At 37.3% G+C, this 17918-nt stretch overlaps 1 protein-coding gene across 7 annotated transcripts in view; it reads left to right on the top strand.

Moving 5' to 3' along the window:
* SH3KBP1 (SH3 domain containing kinase binding protein 1) overlaps positions 1 to 17918 on the top strand; it is a 204131-nt gene that overhangs the window by 142331 nt on the left and 43882 nt on the right. For all 7 annotated transcript variants that reach the window (XR_013775716.1, XM_079316945.1, XM_079316943.1 and 4 more), the window contains 2 exons: positions 4527 to 4602; positions 10454 to 10548. Coding sequence is in view for 6 of the 7 variants with exons in the window: in XM_079316945.1 (XP_079173071.1) it covers positions 4527 to 4602; positions 10454 to 10548 (171 nt within the window). In the remaining variant the exon portion in view is untranslated. The remainder of the gene's footprint in view (positions 1 to 4526; positions 4603 to 10453; positions 10549 to 17918) is intronic.

Genomic DNA, 17918 nt, shown 5'->3' with positions numbered 1-17918 from the left:
AATTGATAATTCAATTAGAATTTTCAGATGAAATGTTCTAGACACACTAGATCTGAATAATGAAACTAAATCAGTTTTCAACCACAACAGAAAACTCTGAAGTACAATGCTAAAATATCCTGAAGGAAGAAACTTGGTCACAGATCTACTTTTCTCCCTCTGATCAGAGCTCAATAGTTGTAGGGAACAACCACAGTACCTTTAGGCAAGAAAAACTCACTTGTATACTGTCCATTTACTGTTCAGTTTTCTTGTGTTGTTCCCTGCTGTTACAGGTGTTGCAGTTGAGGCAAATATAAATGAAAAAAAATGAGACTATTTAGATTGTACCATGATTTCATTTACCTGGCTTTGTGTGCCACCTCAACCATTTTTGCAATCACTGTTAGTTCAGTGTCAGAGGAGGCTTGTCTGCAGTGATACAGATTTGCAATGTACCAAAATGCCATTGAGGCACATAGAACTGATTATTTAGTGCTGGACTCTCCTTCCATTGGCTTCATTGACCCAAGCATTAAAACTGCCAGGTTGCTGCTAAATCTGTTTTGTCCCACTGTATCTGTGCCAAAATCATGGTGATTATTCCTCTTTTATCAGCTGTTTCTACAGCAAGAGGCCACTTCATCCCTTTTCATCTTCTGGATTTAATTTTCAGTAGATTAGTGACATTAATGTCTGACAGGTAAATAATCTAATTATACTCACCTTGCAGAAGTGGTGGGATTAAGATTCTATCTCTTTTGTTGATAATATTTTGTTGTATGGGGAGTCAGCCTAGGCTTGGAGTCAGAAAACACAAATTGTTTCCACCATGTTTTTCTTGTTTGACAGGACTAAGCAAGTCAGAGTGATATCTACAGAGAGATGTAAGTGGAACAAGGCTCACTGCCACTATCTAGAAAAGAGATTAATGATAATCAGCATGCTGGAGGAAGATAGATGGAAACTAAAAAAGTAGTCTTTAGGAGTGTCTCTGCACCACCAGGCTAGAGATACAAAGGCAAAGAATGATATGCTGCCCTTCTTGCTGGTGATAAAACCAGTCTGAAACCAAGAATCCAAGATACAGCTTTAGAGAGAAAATGCAGAATATCACTTTCTTTGCAGCCTGGTATTTAGGTCACTGCTGGGAGATGTCATTATGGGTATTCTGGTTCATGCTGCATTTGACTTTTAATTGCAAACATTACTGACAGAAGGATAGATTTAGGTAAATGGAGTGAGTTTATTCTGGGAGATGTCAGGGATTGCTGACAGCGTTGAGGATCCTGTTCTTGGGTTTGGGATATATAAATTCCCAAAAAGTTCTTCAAGTTCTAAGTCTTGCTTTGTGTCTGTGTCCCAAAGGGGTAAGATGTACTTGCTTCTTAGGAATACTGAGTCTGATAGGTAGGAATGAATGAGGTAAAAGACTAACAGCATAGCTAGAGTTGTCTATGAGTATTTTATAGCATAGATCAATGAGTCTGGAAGGGCTTGGACCATCCTCTTATGTAAAGGAAGAACAGAGGAAGAGAAAGAATTATATTGAAGTCTTCAGTTCAACATATCAGGTGTTTTTTCTCCCGTGTTTCCTTTTTTAAAAGTGAAGGTTTTGATAAATTGTACTGGGCCTTCAGCTGAAGAAGACAACAAAATATCCTGTAGTGTTTTTGAAAAGAATAGTCTATGTCATGCAGATGTGCACAGGATTAGCAAGAATTTCTGTTGAGCTTCCTTTGTTCTCCTCACTTGGTAGACATTTGATCTTTATGGGAGTGTGAGTGACATAGAACAGTTGGAGAGACAGCAGGAAAGTTTCTGGCTTATATGAAATATGTCACTGTCTCCCATTTTTGTTTTCTTGTCAGAAAATTTGGTAGCTCTGATAACAATGCTTGGTCTGGGACTCCCAGCACACAAATCTTAGCTATACTTGAGATTTTAGCCTGTTATAGCAGAGCCATCAGACTTATGAGATCACAGAGGATTCAGTGTCTCTTAGAGTGAGGAAAGGTTATTTTGGGTGTTTCCTAATGAACAAATAAGTACTATATTAAGTTTTATGGAGGTGTTTTCAGAAAGTGGTGGCACATTTTCCATGCAAATGTAGACCAATTGGAAACATAAATAAATAATCCTTTTTAAAACCCCAACTTCTTACAGGATGAGTAAAACACCTTGGCAAATCTGAAACCAGATTTGCATGACTTATCAATTTTTATCCTCTTTTTCCTGTCAGTGATGCTTGTTTCACCCCTAGAAATCCCAGAGTGCAGTCCCCTCACAATTAAAGAATAGAAGTTCCACTTGTCTTCTCCTCTCCCTGTCCCACAGCAAATTTAGGTATCCCTTCTCACTGGAGTGGGTCTTATGCAATACTCATAAAAATTATTTGAATTATTCCTCTTAGCTCTTAATAAAAGAGCAGCCTTGTTTGGATAGTATTTCCTTTTCTGTTTACAAGTTGGTTCCCAACATTGATTTATTACCTGCACAGGCATTTGTTCTGAATGAACAGATGAATTAATGTTTTCAAGCATTACTCTTGCATCTGCTCCTATACATTAGGAAATTACTTTGCATAATGGATTTTCCACGAGAATACACAAATGTCTTCCATTTTTGCCCATGATTCTTTTATTGTGATCTGTAGCTTGTTAAATTTTAGCCCATTATGGGTTTATATGGTGTTTGGTTTCATGGCATAAAATCAATGATTCATGTATGGTTAAAGCAATTACTAAAATATTTACTTTAATTAATTGGTCTTGCATAATAATTTTATCTTAAAAAAAAGCAAAATCTCCCTTAATTTAAAGGGTTTTTTATTTTCCTTTAGTGAGCATGTCTTTGTGAGCCAAATTGCAGTGCAGCTTAGAATATCTCCTTTTGTCATTTTCCTAGACAATTTCATGGAGCAGGAATGTGAATAAAGATTTGATCATGACTGAGCATGTATTGTGATGTGCAGCTATCTTGAACTGCCCTGTTTGCCTCTGAACCTGTCTCACTTTCATCTTGAAGGCATTCTGAACTTTTATCTGTGTAAATGCAAATGCCTGATAGTTTAAAATTCTTCATTATATCTTTCTTAGTACAATTTTCACTGCTTTGCAGATAGATTTCAGATTTATCATCATCCTTCTTGGCTTTAAATTTCTCCAGCACAACCAGGTCATGCACTTTTCTTAGTTTTTCTTATCTTCTATTCCCACCTCAGAAAAGAATTTGAGAGGCTCTATAGAGTTTTGTTGTTTATTTCTCTTCCTTAGTAGTTCACAGACTCTGGATTCTGAGTAGTTACAAGCTCATCAGAAGGTCAGGGGTTTCTGCTTCCACCTGTTAACTGAGTTGCAACAGGATGCTTTGGTTATTGCAATTTATAGTCTGCATTGCTGTCAGCATGGGTTTGATGACTGACTTGTGCACAGCTCTCAGAAATATCTTTCCTCCCTACCTGTTCTTTTTACCAGCCTGAAATCCCTGTGTGTATTTGAGTCCTTCTCATAGACACATTTTGACACATTATTACATATTATTAACATGGAGCTCTCAGTATTCTTTATCTACCTGGGAATTTTTGAGCTACTCAAAGAGCTCTACTCCTATTGCTTCTTATATTGACCAGTGTTTTCTTATGGTCCTTGTGGCACTTGGTACTTCCAAGACTATCTCTCAGCACTTTGTCTCTAAGCTTTTCCTCAGGGCATCATGAAAGCACAGAGGAACTTTGTGTTTATTCAGACCTTGCCAGAAAAGGATGCTGAATGGCAGCTAGGGCTTTTCAGAAAAAATTACAATTATTTTCTCATCTACACATTTCTAGGATTTTAAAGAAAGAAAACTTTTTCACAGGGAGACAAGCTGAGAGAGAGAGGATATAGCAAGCATATAATAATAGGAGATATATAAATATGATTATCACTGATTTTACTACATTTTATTTTGGTGGGGGCACATAGTATTTGTTTACTGTTTCAGCTTACCTGTCTGAGGCAGGTTATTGTTTATTATAGTAGCCCACTGTAAATTAGTTGCTTTTCTAAAAAGAAATAAAAAATAATAAAATAAGGAAGAGATGTTGTATGTATAAAAATCACACTCAATTTAGAATGACTGAAATGAATATTCCTTGTTTGAACAGAAGTCAAGTAGGTTCCTCCCTGCTGCTTCTTTCAGCTTTACTCTTGGTACTGAATAACACCTTTCCATAAGGAATTTCATAGACTGCTTCATAGTCAATCTACCAGTGAAACTTCTGTGAGCCTTCCTTGAAACTCAGAGATGTGTTATGCAGTTATAATTTTAAAATGTTAGTAAAAATTAGTAAAGAGAAATCAGAGGATCACATTTTTATGTATTCTTTATAATTTTAGAAAAAGTTAACCCCCAGTAACAAGCATAAGTATAGTTTATAATTTACCTCTTTTTCTTTACTCTCCCTTTTGTACTCCTTTATTTGTATTTCCATTACTATTTTTTTATGTTGTCCAACTTTTAACTGAACCTGTAAGTTTTAAAGAAGAATAATTATTTTTTTTCAGAGTGTTGGGAAGAAATTACCTCCAGCCACAGCAACTCAGGAGCCAACAAAAATAGAAGTGGACAGCAGAACAAAAAGTAGGTTTCATAGGTTTTTCTTTTTTTGCACTTTGTGCTATTAAAAGCAAGCTGAATGCTTTTCTCTGGTTTTGGTTTAAAGAGTGTCCTGTATATAAAAAAAGTGAGGATGCAGATAGATATATTTAGGATAAATTGTGAGTAGGTGGTACCTAGACAAAATGCTTTGTTTCACAGAATCCTCTGAATTGTTTTTGCTCTGGTGACCCTACATCAAGTTTTCTGCCACTAAAAATCAAATTAAATTATGTGATCAACTTTCAGCCTTGAAGATACTTTGGAATTAATCAGAGTTGAGTAAGATCCAAATCTGAGTTGTAACTTGTAGGTAGGTCATTGAAAAATTTTTTACATTGCCAATGCCCTTGCCTTTTTCCACTTCTTTTAAAAATTATTTTAATTATTTTATTTCTTTATGTAGCAGAAATAAACTGTATGCATGGTGTAGTTTGTATGGGAAGTTAGAAGAGAAGGCTCTAGGGAGACCTTCCAGTACCTGAAGGGGACCTACCAGAGAGCCAGAGAATGAATTTTTACAGGGCAATGTAGTGACAGGACAAGGAGAAATGGCTTTAAACTGAGAGAGGGCAGGTTTAGATTAGATGTTAGAAATTTTTTGCTAATGAGTGTGGTGAGGCACTGGCACAGGCTGCCCAGGGAAGCTGAGGATGTTCCATCCCTGGCAGTGCTCAAGGCCAGGCTGGGTGGGGCTCTGAGCCACCTGGTCTAGTGAAAGGTATCCTTGCCCATGGCAGGGGGCATTGGGACTAGATAATCCTAAAGCTTCTTTCCAACCCAAACTATTCTCTGATTTTTGACCTTCAGATATTTTCTCATCATTTCAGTGCTTAGCAATGAAAAAGTAATGATTAAATCCTTCAGTGATGCCTCTATGTGGTTCTAGGGAGGCATATGTAACTATCTTACCAAATAACATACATATAAATTCCCCATCTTTTGATTTTGTTTATGTAAAGTTACAACTAAATGTTACAGATTCTGGTGGAAAAGAATGAGAGAACATAACCATAGCTTAGAAAATAAGCTGAATATAACAGAGTTGATTTTGTTTAAATCTTGCACAGTCCTTGTTCCCTGATGTGTTTATCCTTTTAGATAGTTAGTGGATAACATTTTTTCTCAGAACTGAAACACATAAAGACATATGCAGGAAAGCATCTGGATCAGCAGAGCAGGGTCTGTCTGAGGGAAGTATGTGGTTACAAACTGGTTTGTACAGGTTTTCAGCTCAGAGTTGCAAAAGCAGCTTAAAAGAGCTTTTAGTGAGTTATTGTCCATTAGCTCCACCACAATCATTGACTTTCTACATCCTCTTATCTTGTGTCCCTGTGCCAGCAGGCTCTAATGGGAAATACTGCAAGAATTCAATTGCCCTGAGGAAGTGAAAAATTGAAATACTGAGAAATGTGTGAGCTGGCAATGCAGAAGAGGGCTCCTGCCCGTGTTTGGGAATTGCTTTGCCAGCCTGCAGGCTGAGCAGCTCAAGCTGACCTGAGTGCAGGTGCCATCAGGAGGGGTGGTCCAGGGGCTTTCCCAGCTGCAGCATTAACCCCTGTGTGGGAAGCCAGGCTGCTCCTTTCCACATCAGCCCAAACTTCTGACAGCTGAAGATGCTCACTAAATCCCATCCCAGGATTCAAACTTTCATTTATAAACTGAGTATGAAAACCTTCTGACCAATGGCTAGAAAAATGTGTCTTCTAATGTGATCTATTGAGCTCTGGCTGACACTTTTCCATCAATACTTTTGGGCTGTGGATGGTCTTTCTTTCACTTTTGTTATTTCCCTCAGACACATCTTTTTGGCCAGAAAAATTTTTCTTCTGTTGCTGTTTTCATTCAACATTCATTTTGCCAGTGTTGGTGAGAAGGGTGGGCTATTTATTTGCACAATATCTTGTTAATTTTGACTAAACTGCATTATTTATTATTTTATCTTTCCTGGAATCTCTAGGGCCTCAGTATAATTCTTGGCATCTCTGTTCATGCTTGGGAAAGAGAAGCACATCTATAGGAAGGTCTGATGTAATGTAATTATATATAATTTTCTTAGTCTCAAATGACATCATTGAAGACATATTTCATTCAGCTGAAGTTGTCCTTCACTTAAATTTAAAAACCTTTCAGTGCAAATGGAACATGCTTCAGTCTGGTTAGGTGTTTAATATAGACAGACGAATAACTTCTTCATAATAAAGTTAATATCTGATAGTCAGAAATGAGAAGTATGATCAGCCTGTGGCATAGGACTCTAATCTGTCTAGAATTTATCATTTCTCAAAAATTCAGCTTTTACTTTTTACCACAAACAAGCTTTAAAAAGCATTCAGTCCAAGGAAGTTTGCAGTCTCAGAAAACTGGTGAGTGTTCCAATTGCTGTATTCAGCACAAAAGCATCATTCTACCTTGGACCTCAAATACTTTCACTTTTGCCTGGGATGGTAGTGTCCCAGTCTTTAACTGCTGAACAAAACAGATACTGTGCCATTCTCCAAGGAATGACACTTTCTGATCATCAACTGGTATTTCAGATGCTGAAACCACAGCCCTCTCTCCACCCTTGTCTATCAGGGTCTTCCTCCTGAAAGACAATTCAAATACCCTGTCTTCCAATAGCAAGCAAGACCTGAGGAAGGCTTATCTGTTTTGGGACTCAGGATACCCAAGGCCTTTGCTGTCCAAAACATTTTTTAACCTGAAACCTGTGGGATTCCTCCACACCTTGAGCAGAAGCTTTGCTGCAGACATCCTGTCAGAGTGATGCTGTAATGGCTGCATGCAGTTTTTTAGCTGTACTTTGTCTTGGCTTCCCAGTTAACCTTGAGCTGATGCTGTTATTGAATGGATGTGTCTGAGAATGGATGTTCTGGAATGATCCTTCTTGGGCTCAGGTGTTGTTTACCTCTGAGAATCCAGTCAGTTCTGTATCCCAAAAAAGAAATGCTAAGCCTGTTCCCAGTAACTAGAGACTTGCCTGAGTGTGCAGCACTCAGCTTCTTTAGTGCAGTATTGCATTTACATCAACTCTGGACTAATTCACTGATCTATTATTTAGCACAGCTGCTTTTCAGAGTCTGGATATAGTCAGAATAGGAAAAAAACCCCACGATGATAATTTAAGGTAGCATGTCATTGAAGTGTAAAATGTGCTGAATCTCATATTTATTATCTGTATGCTGCTTTGCATCCACCTAAGTTAGTGTGTGTCAGCTTTCTACCAGTTTTTACATAAAATGTTATATTCTCTCAAAGACAATGTAAGGGCAGGTTGAACATCCCAACCCTTGCTCAGAATGCAATAAAGCAGGAGTCAGACACCCCTTTCACCCTCTGAATCTGAGTTGTGACCTGGTGGTTCTCACATGCCAGTGGTTTGGAAGAGCCATCAGATGTTTATTTCATAGTGTTCTCTGCTTTCAAAACAGGGAAAAGGATTTTTTTTTCCTTGCTCACTTCTTTTCCCTCAAAACTTTGGTTCATTGTCTTAATCTGAATTTTGTTTCTTCAGAGACACCAGAGCAGGTGTGGTGGGTTGACCCCATCCATCAGCTGTGCTCAATCCAGCCACTTGCTCCCCACAGTGGAGAGAGCAGGGCAAGCAAAAGCAAGAAAATTCATTAATAAAGACAGTTTGATAAACAAATGAAAGAGAAATAAAGAGAGGCAACACAAAGGCAATCACTATTCAGTAGATCAATTCATTCACCACCTACAGTGGATCACTGTCCAGCCAACCTCCAAGGAATGGAAGCCTCCTAGACCAACACCCCCAAAGCCCACCCATTTTTATTGGTGAGCAGGAGCCATATGGCACAGAATATCCCTTTACTCATCTTGGGACAGCTGCTGTGTCCCCTCCAGCTTCCTGCCCACCCTGGCCTACTTGAGGGATAGAAAAGGAAAAAAAAAAAGAAAAAAAAAAAAAAGCTGTGTTGGTATGCTGGCAATAGCCAAAACACCAGTGCAATTTTAGGCACAAATCCAAAATGCAGCACCATGTGGGCTGCTGTGAAGAAAATTATCTCTGTCTCAGCCAGACCTAGTAAAGGGCATGGCCAGAAAACCAACTGTAATGGTCATGGGTAAATTCAAACATTTGTGTTCAGAATAAGAAATCTGTGAAGCCTAAAAAGTTCTTGTTTTCTTGAACCAATGACACATAAAATTCATGCTGTTTCTGAGTGACAGAGCTGAAGAAGAGCTTTCCTGTTCCCTACTAGTACTATTTAATTTCTTAAGCTGATGATGCTGGCAGAGAGCAAACTTTCAGATGCACATTTCTGGGCTGCTTCTTTACAGCTGATATTCCTCTCACTAAACTTTAGAAGTTTGGATGGAGATTATGTGTCAGAGCCCTGAGTTTGGGTTATAATCATGAGTTCAGTATCTGGACTTTTGGGAGGGGTAGTTCCACTGGAGATCTGTCACTGATTGTCCAGGGAGTTGAAATCATGGTTCAGTTAATCAAATGTAGGTGTCTGCACTTGGATTCAGGAGAGACTCTCAAGGCTTCATTTTAGTGACTTGATCTCCATTGACTGTAGTGCACTGACTAGGTTGGTTTCTAACATCAGATGCCTGAATCTAAATTCAGACACAAGTCCAAAGCTTGGGGGCTGAAATCAGTAGCCTGCATCTGGAGCTGTTTGAGATACCCCCAGGATATTTAGTTTTGACCTGCCTCCAGCTGTCAGATTAGAGGGACCTGGCAATTCCATAGGTTCAGTTATACTATGCATGTCTTACACACCCATGAAAGTCTGAAAATGCACTAAGTGTCTGGGCAGCTGAACTGGCCCCCTGGTCTAGCCTCAGATACCCTCAAGTGTGATAATGCAGATTTCTCATTATAGTAAGTATAAAAGAATAAGTCATGCTTCAAATTAATTTGTATTTCTGTGGCCTGACTGTACTTCTCTGCATTGAATATGGAAGTTGACTACACACAGAGGTCATCAAAACTGAGACATTTAAAGTGAGGTGAACATTTCTACAAAATCATGTCTTCTACAAACAGTCAAGTACTTTTCTTTGTTCTTTTAGACCTGCTGTCTTAGAGTATCACATATTTTTGTGCATAGTTTCACAGCTGTGAAACATATTCCCTTTTTATTTGTAAGGCACATTGACATACTCATCTGTTGCACAGCAACATGTAAGTAACTGCTTTTCATGAAAACTGCTTTTTATGATTTCTGAGTAGGAGTGCTGGCTCCTGTATTTTCCAGATGAAAGTTGAGATAATGGCCTTACTTATAGACAGTAAAGGAAAAAGGGTCGAGGAAACATTAGAGTAATGCTCAAAACTCTTACACTGAGTGTACAGGTGGTTTAGTTATTAATGCATTTGCATTTATTAATGTATTCTTTATTATTGTGCCATCTTTATAGATTCATAAATATCTTTTTTCTTGCACACAAGGACATAGTGTCAACCTACTGCATGCTTTATGCTTCTAGCTTATGTGATCTGGTGGGAGGCCATACCAGTGGAACCATGGAAGGAAGTGTCAGATCCAGACTTGCTGTAAGGGAAAGAGTTTGTGGCAGGTTGCTGTCTGGAGCAATTTCATTTGAGATAATGAAACTAGGGGTTTCTAGGGGCTACAGAGCTGACTCCCTGGATAACATGTGTGGGAATGCTTATCAGTGTGCAGTTTTTTAAATATTTCATATTGTTTATGAAGGTCTAAAATACAAAGAGAAAGATGGCAAGGAAAAAAGGCAGCACAAAGAGACACTAATGGAATATTTTAAGAAGATTATTCACCCTTGAATAAGCAGTTGTTACAAAGTGATAATTTATCACAGTGAATGTTCTTCCTTTCAGACAAGGAGTATTGCAAAGTGATATTTCCATACGAGGCACAGAACGATGATGAACTCACAATCCGGGAAGGTGATGTTGTCACACTTATCAGTAAGGTAAAAACAATATTTTTCTCCTATAATCAATGGTACAGTTTTTTAAATTGACATAATTTAATTGACATAAAGTTAGTATTTGTGCCTATGGTGTTGTTGCCAAACCAATGCTGGTGTGACAGTGAAACATTACAGACTTCTGAGCCCTACATCTCCCTTTCTCTTGTGCTTTAGAACCTTCCCCTGATAATGAATGTTAACCAAAGAGCAGCCAATGTGTATTCTTGAGTCTACAAATTTATACAATTAATTTTAATTTGAATCTGCTAGCAGATCTACCTAAATTGAGCCCTGTAACAAACATAATGGCTTAGAGAATAAGCTGGAAGATTCAAGAAAGCAGCAGCTTTGAATATTTCTCTTTTGTGCACAAGTTAGTTTTCTTGTAGGAATTGTGAATTAGATTTTTGTGTTAGATTGAGGTAATGGGCCTTAATTAACTTACTGAACAAAACATTTCAAATTTAGCCATCCTTTGCATTCTGGTAAAGCAGAAAAGGATGACAGAACAGAAAAGAAATAGTTTTAGATCTATGTTTTTTTCTAAAATTATGTGAAATTATTCAAGATTAGAAATGAAAAAAACAGTGCCAGGATTTATGCTAAATCTTCAAAAGCCATGAAGTGAGATGGTGAGTAAACAGTTGGTTTTCCTTTAGAAGAGCTGTATGCCATGTTCCAAAGAACAGATTATAATTTAGGTGCACTTAATTTCCTGATCCTATTTGAAGATTTTACAATTTGTTTAAAAGTTTTTGATAGCTGGACATAAATAAACTAGAAAAGGCTGTGAATTTTGCATGAGGAAGATGAGTTATAACAATGTACACAATACTGCTGCTCTTGTTTGTGCTTTTATGAAAGTAAAAGAATTAATTCTATAATTGATGTGTCATAAGAAATTGTTACTTGACTGAACAATTTGGGTGAAAGAAAACCCAAAATTTTGGGGAATACATCTGCAGTAGTGCTTGCCACATACTAAGCTATTTTCAATCCTAGAGGACATCTTCTTTGTCCTGAACAATATGCATGTAATCAAAGAAAAGTAATCAGACATTTGGTAGGAAGAGAAACTACAAATGCAAAAATAAATTGTGTACATTAAATGTCCTTTAATGACTTTCCCTCATTGACTTTTGTTTAGCTGTTTGTAGATCTGTGTAGCTTTGCCTGATTTAGAATTTTCTCATGTGAATATTTTAACAGTGTTTCTGATGATGAAAATGGCTTTTAGGATGTTGCTCCTGTCCACTTCATGCTTTATTGACCAGAATGATTTAATTCCCCAAGATGGCTGTTCTCTGGGTGGAGCTGTGTTCATCAGCAAGCACAGATAAAAAGACAATTACATTACTGAGGTTTCTATGTGAGTTTTCATTTGCTTGCTTTTTCCCATTTTCTTCCAACCTCTGCCTCTGACCTCACAGTGGAAGGATATTTGTTTTTTATAGCTAAGCTGGTGATTTGACTATATTGATAAGTTTTCCAAACATGCAGAGAGAATGGTTTGGAATAGTAAATACATTATTCTCTATCCCTATCCTTCTACTCTCCAGTGATATCAAGCCACTGCAGACATTTTATTTAATTTTCTTCTTTTTTTCTGTGCCATGTCACGTCTATGAGCACTTACATAAACCCATGCCTCTAGAGAGTGGGAGATCTCAATGCACAAAAGCCTGGAGTTGCTCTATGGATGCTTTTTTATGTGATGTATGAACTGATCTGAGCCACTGAAGAGATGGTGTTTAACAAGCAGTCACATCACAGATCCTTTTGTGCTTTGCAGACCTCATTGCAGTCAGACTTGTAGGATTTCTTTGTCTGTTTTCAACACAGTTAAAAAAAATAAAATTCAGGCTATGTGGAGTGAGGGTCTTTGCTGTAGAATTCTGAAAACAGTGAAGTTTCCTTTATGCTCTACCGCATAATGCAGTGACTTTATTTTAGTCCAGATCTTCTGAAGCAGTTGTCTGTTGTCATCTTTCTTTCAGTCAGCAATAACAAAGTCAGCCTCACCTTTTTGCCCACTGATGGCTTCTGCTAGAGAGTTGCCTGGAGTTCAAATGCCCAGGCTTACTGACCAGTTAGTGAGTCCTGCTGATTAAGAGGCATCAAAGAGAAACATATGGAATGCTTCAGAAATTATGGTCATGGTTTTGCTTTGCTATCAGATTACAGAGTTTCTTTTAATTTATTTGTAATGAATTGTTTTGCTGGTTTTGTTTTCTATGCTGGAGAGCATTAGACAGCATTCTTCCCAATTATCTAGACCCAAAGAGAGAAGACTGGTACTTTTAAGGAAACAGATGGGTATCACAGTACTTCCTACAATCACAGATGCATTATTGTAAAATAATGTATTTTGTTGAAATCACTAAAACCAAAAAGTGATATAGATTCCCAGCATAAAAAGTCTGTCATTAGTCTAGTCTGTTTTTTCACAGTTAGATCCATAGGAGTGTTAAAGACACATAATTTTAATTCATGCTGAGTTTGCTTTTAATTGAAAACAACAGCATTGATGAGAATGTGTGGGAGTGGCTGAAGTAATGAGTGACAGAAGAATGGCAGAGAAATCTCATAAAAAGAATGTAAAATGCATTACAATAATCTTAAAAGCAAGAAGAAGAGATAGCATTTGAAAGGTGTTAAGACAAAAGGGGATGTACCAAGTGGGGAAGAGGCAGTATACAGGTACACACACATGTGGCAGTGGGTATGTAAGGAAGCTGTTAGTCTAATATTTGTCTTAAAATGCTAGGACCTAATTTTGTGGAATGCAGAATTCAGTGTCGCCATCCACAGATAAAAGGGATAAGAGTATAGCAGATTTCTCTCTTTTATTCAGTTGAATTAGTTATAAAAGTCCCTTTGTCAAGATCATAAAATCAAAACCATGCAACATCTCTCTAATATAAAGAGCAGACTTTTTTTAAACTTTTTTTTTTTTAATTTTTCTTTTTTTGGTCATGCCCTTTGCAGACTCTTTTTCAAGTTCTCACTGTTTTGATGGATGCTGAGATCTTGAATCACAAGATGGTCAGAACTTCTCAGAGAGGTCTCTCTGATAAGAGAATTTGAATATCTGTGGTTTCTTTGAAATAGCTAAAGAATGCTTTGAACAGATTTGCTGAATCACAAGTGATCTCCTTAATCACATGGAGAATGTGCTGGGAAGGTTTATTGAAGTGATGAAGAAAGTCAGAAAAGATCAGTCAGAAAGATCACTTACAGGTCAGAATGGCATGTATTTGGGGAGATATGGGGTGAAGGAAGGCATTATGCAAAACTGATAACCAAAAATAATTGCCAATTATTTGGTAAATGTACACTATGAGATAGAGTCCAAACATATCTTATTTAAAATGTACCTAAAAGACTGAAGAATTCACATACATTTATTCTTTTTTTCTTTTCTTCTTTTCCTCAGTTAAGTAAATACCCTTGTAAATACCTAGAAGAAGTTTATTTATTAATAAATGGAAGTAAAAGTGGACAAATGGTAGTCTTTTAATTCCTTCATGCTTTACAATAATGTAAAACCCCTGAAAATATTGGTCAGAATTGTAGCAGAAGGTCAAAACTTCATCTTCAAGGCAATAAATTAATAGACATGGTACCTCTGCTTTGCAGAAAAAGGAGTCTAAGAAAAATGCACCTTTGAAAGAAAGAGAATTAAAAGTAAAATACAGTAATTTTAATTGTACATTTAAGGTGATGGTTGTACATTTTGATGATTACATATGTTCATAAGGTTAAAATTATGAATGGTAAGAGGCCATGAGATTGACAATATAGATTATTTTTGTATTGTCAAGCATTTGTGTTCCTTAGGTATTTTTTTAGTGTCAGCAAAATATTTCTGACACCATTTGGGTATGGGCAAGAACACTGGTAATAAGCTGCACCCTGCAGCTGAAGGACAGTGGCAAACAGGTATTCTATCACACTCAAATATTCATTTTGAAGATTGTATTTGGAATAAATACCATTTCTTCTAAGCAGCAGAAGATTCATGTGACATTTTCAATTGTCATCATGAAAATTTTACAGAACTTTTTATTGCAGCCCTCTTAGATGTGGCTGTTGTAAGCTACTTTTCTACAAATTTATAAATAGCATTGATAAATGATGAAAAAATACATAGGATTCTGAAGACTTCACGGGCACACAGAAAATTACCTGTGTGAGGAATCAATAGAAATAGCTACATAATTTCAAAGCAAATACATCAAGCACACACTGGCAGCTGTGCACTCACTCAAAAGCAGCTTTACTTGCAAGGATGTAAGCAAGATTTCATTTTAGTGCATCTATCTACCTGAGCTGTAGGCAGTAAAGACTACTTTGTTCCCAGGAGTGAAAATGGTCTGGATAAATAAAATTAGCTACTTCAAAAATAATGACAAATTTGAAAAGCTGGTACCAATAGAAAGATATCCTCACCTGAACCCTTATTATCAATGGACAGCACTGATAGCAGCAGCAGTTCTGCTACTTCTGAATTTATAAGGTGCTTTTGCTGATGCTATTGAATTAGTACTGGTAAAGTGACTGCATTGGTATCATGAAAGACACAACAGGATAATTACTAATTAAAAACTTACATGACTATTTATCTGGTTAAAATATTTAATGGCAACCCAATTTGTAGAGCTTAATTTTGTGCTGGAGGGCAAAGAGCCACAAACCTAGTTTTAAAAATAAGCATAATGGCAATCACTTTTTACAAAGTTCATATTTGCTTTTGGTGTTATAGTTAATAATTTATTGTGAGATTTGCAAGTTTGGTGGTTCACAGTGCAGCTGTACATTTAGCCACTTCCTGCCCTGAAGCATATGCAGCTGAGTGATAAGACAGACTAATAAATACAGGTGAGAGGAAGAGTATAAAGAAACAACTCAATGAGATTCAGTCTTGATAGTCCCTTTCATGATGTCCTTTGCTCACTGTTGCAGTGGTGCTCTGTTTGTCCCTGTAAGAGCACAGAATTTTCCCTTATTGAGTGTTTAATAGTGCCCAATCTTCAAGGCAGCCACGAGACAGTTAATTTAACCCTGGCTGTATTTATAGACAGTCACTGGAGCGTGGCCCTTCTGCCAAAACAATTCTACTGCTTTTCTCTCTTACAACATCTCTAAATGCTCATCCTGGTGCAGGAGGTAATTGTCCAGAGCACTTTCTTTAGCTGAGCCATTGGCAGGGCGAGCTCATCTGGGCAGGGCTGTGAAGGAAAACAGCTGCTCTGACGGATGCAGGAGGCTCCTAAAGGGATACAATAGTAAGTGCTATGTTAAAGAATCCTGCCAGGGAGCTGAGGCCATGAGCAGGGGAGGGAGCAGGACACAGACACTTGCTGATACTCAATCGAACATTTTGCTGGGCTGGGGAGGCACTAAAATTGCCAGATTTCTTTTTCTGGTGGGGGGTGGGTTATTAATTAATTAATTTTTCTGTATACTTTTACTTACAAACAGCACACATATATTTTACCAACCTTGGCTATAGAAATATGTGAAGGAATTAAACATTTAAAGTTTTTCTTTAAATATAAACTAATAGGTAAATATCACTAATTCTTCCTTATTTTATGAATTCTTCACTATTTTCCCATCTATGGGTAAAAACAAACCAGAGTTTGAGTTAGAGTGATAATATTTGATATCATTAAAAATATAGCATATTGGCAAGAAGATAAAATTGTTCCAAGCAGAAATGTGGTAGCTTAAGAATGTATCTTTCAAAATAAAGTTTAAGATTGTCTCTTTCTTCCTATGAAAGAAAGGAAAAAATTAGTCATGTTTTATGATAGTCAGGTAATTTCGTTTTTTCTTGATTGACAACTAAAATCAAGCTTTTAGCTCGTTTTTAGAAATAAGTTTACTAATACAACCATGGAAAAAAATTAGGTAATGCAGGGGAAAGTATGATCTGATTTAATAAAATAAAAATCTGTCTTTCTGTCATAGCAGAACAATGGACTTTTGTTGACATTGAATATCTGATCATGCAGATGCTTCTTTTTGAGGTTCTAATACAAGATATATTGCACATTTCTAACTTCTGCAGCAATCTTGCATACAGAAACTAAAAGGAATACAGTAAATAAGCATTTAATAATGCCCAGATTTAAGAAAGCTTTTATGATAGCTTTAAGAAAGCTTTTATGGTGCTTTATGTTTAAAGAGAAGCATGTAAACAATAAAGGCACTTACTTCTTGCCTCTGGAAATAAATAGGTATTTCCCTCAGAAAGAACAATACCATAAAGGCTCCTGAGAGATCCATGAATTATTCATCATTGGCCAGACCTAATAGCCATGCCTAATCTGCCTTCCATGTTGCTTGTCCCCTACCCTTCATTACTTCCCTTGGCACCAGTTTTTCCCCCAGGACATCCTGCCTCTTCCCACTGCTGATTCCATACAAGAAATTATTTTGCACGTTGTGCATGCTGAGGGTGCAGTTTTACATGATGGATGGGAGGTGGCTGCTAAAAGGGATGGTTCTGCTGCCCTTTCACCTTGCATCTGGCACCACAGGACACGCAGGGAGTGGGAGCAGGGACTGGTGATGGAGGAGTGGGGCTGTCCCAGCAGCTTGCTGAGAGGTTGGTGTAGCAATAGGGTCACTTTTCCCTGACCTGAAACTTTCCTCTGTAGGTCTTGGCTAATAGGAATCAGAAGGTTTGGATTATTTCTGGGTTTCAAGCTATGGGGCTGTGAGTGATGGCAGCTGGGGTAGGTCCTGCAAGATGAGCCCTGTTTGACATGAAATACCTCTGATGTGTACAGCAAGTGCCTGGAGTAAAACCTGTGTCATTGCACAGAAGCATGAATGCTTCCTCAAGCATTATATAAAAGTTGTGGGCACACTGATGATCAAGTAAATAAGCATTCATTTTCTGAAATTATATTATATACTCAGTAAATTATGGGAAATATCCTCTTGCTTGGATAAGACTTTTAAATATCTATAAATAGTTTTGTAACATTTTTTCATACCTTGCAGCATTTCTTGGCTGCTCTGATTAGCAGTGGGGCATTAAGGTCTCTGTAGAGACAAAGCCTGACAATGTTTATTCAGGAACCAGGTGCAGCTTACTTTTCATTGGTATCTTTAGAAATATTACTGAAACAGAAATGTTTGAGCTAAGCACTTAAGAATAAGCTGTTAAGTCTGAGATTAGCCCAAGGAGAGAGCAGAACAACCAGCACTCAAATGCTGATCTCATTAGTATATTAAAATATTATTTTTTAAAAGTACACACTGAAGTTCTCTTTCCTTGTTCTTATTACCACCAACTGTGGTGCTACAAAAGTGACTTCAAAAGAAGGGGATTCTTTTGTTTGTGGGAAGTCCCC

This window comes from Erithacus rubecula, assembly GCF_903797595.1.
Source record: "Erithacus rubecula genome assembly, chromosome: 1".
Classification (NCBI taxonomy): Eukaryota; Metazoa; Chordata; class Aves; order Passeriformes; family Muscicapidae; genus Erithacus; species Erithacus rubecula.
This window is presented reverse-complemented; position numbering and strand designations above follow the sequence as displayed.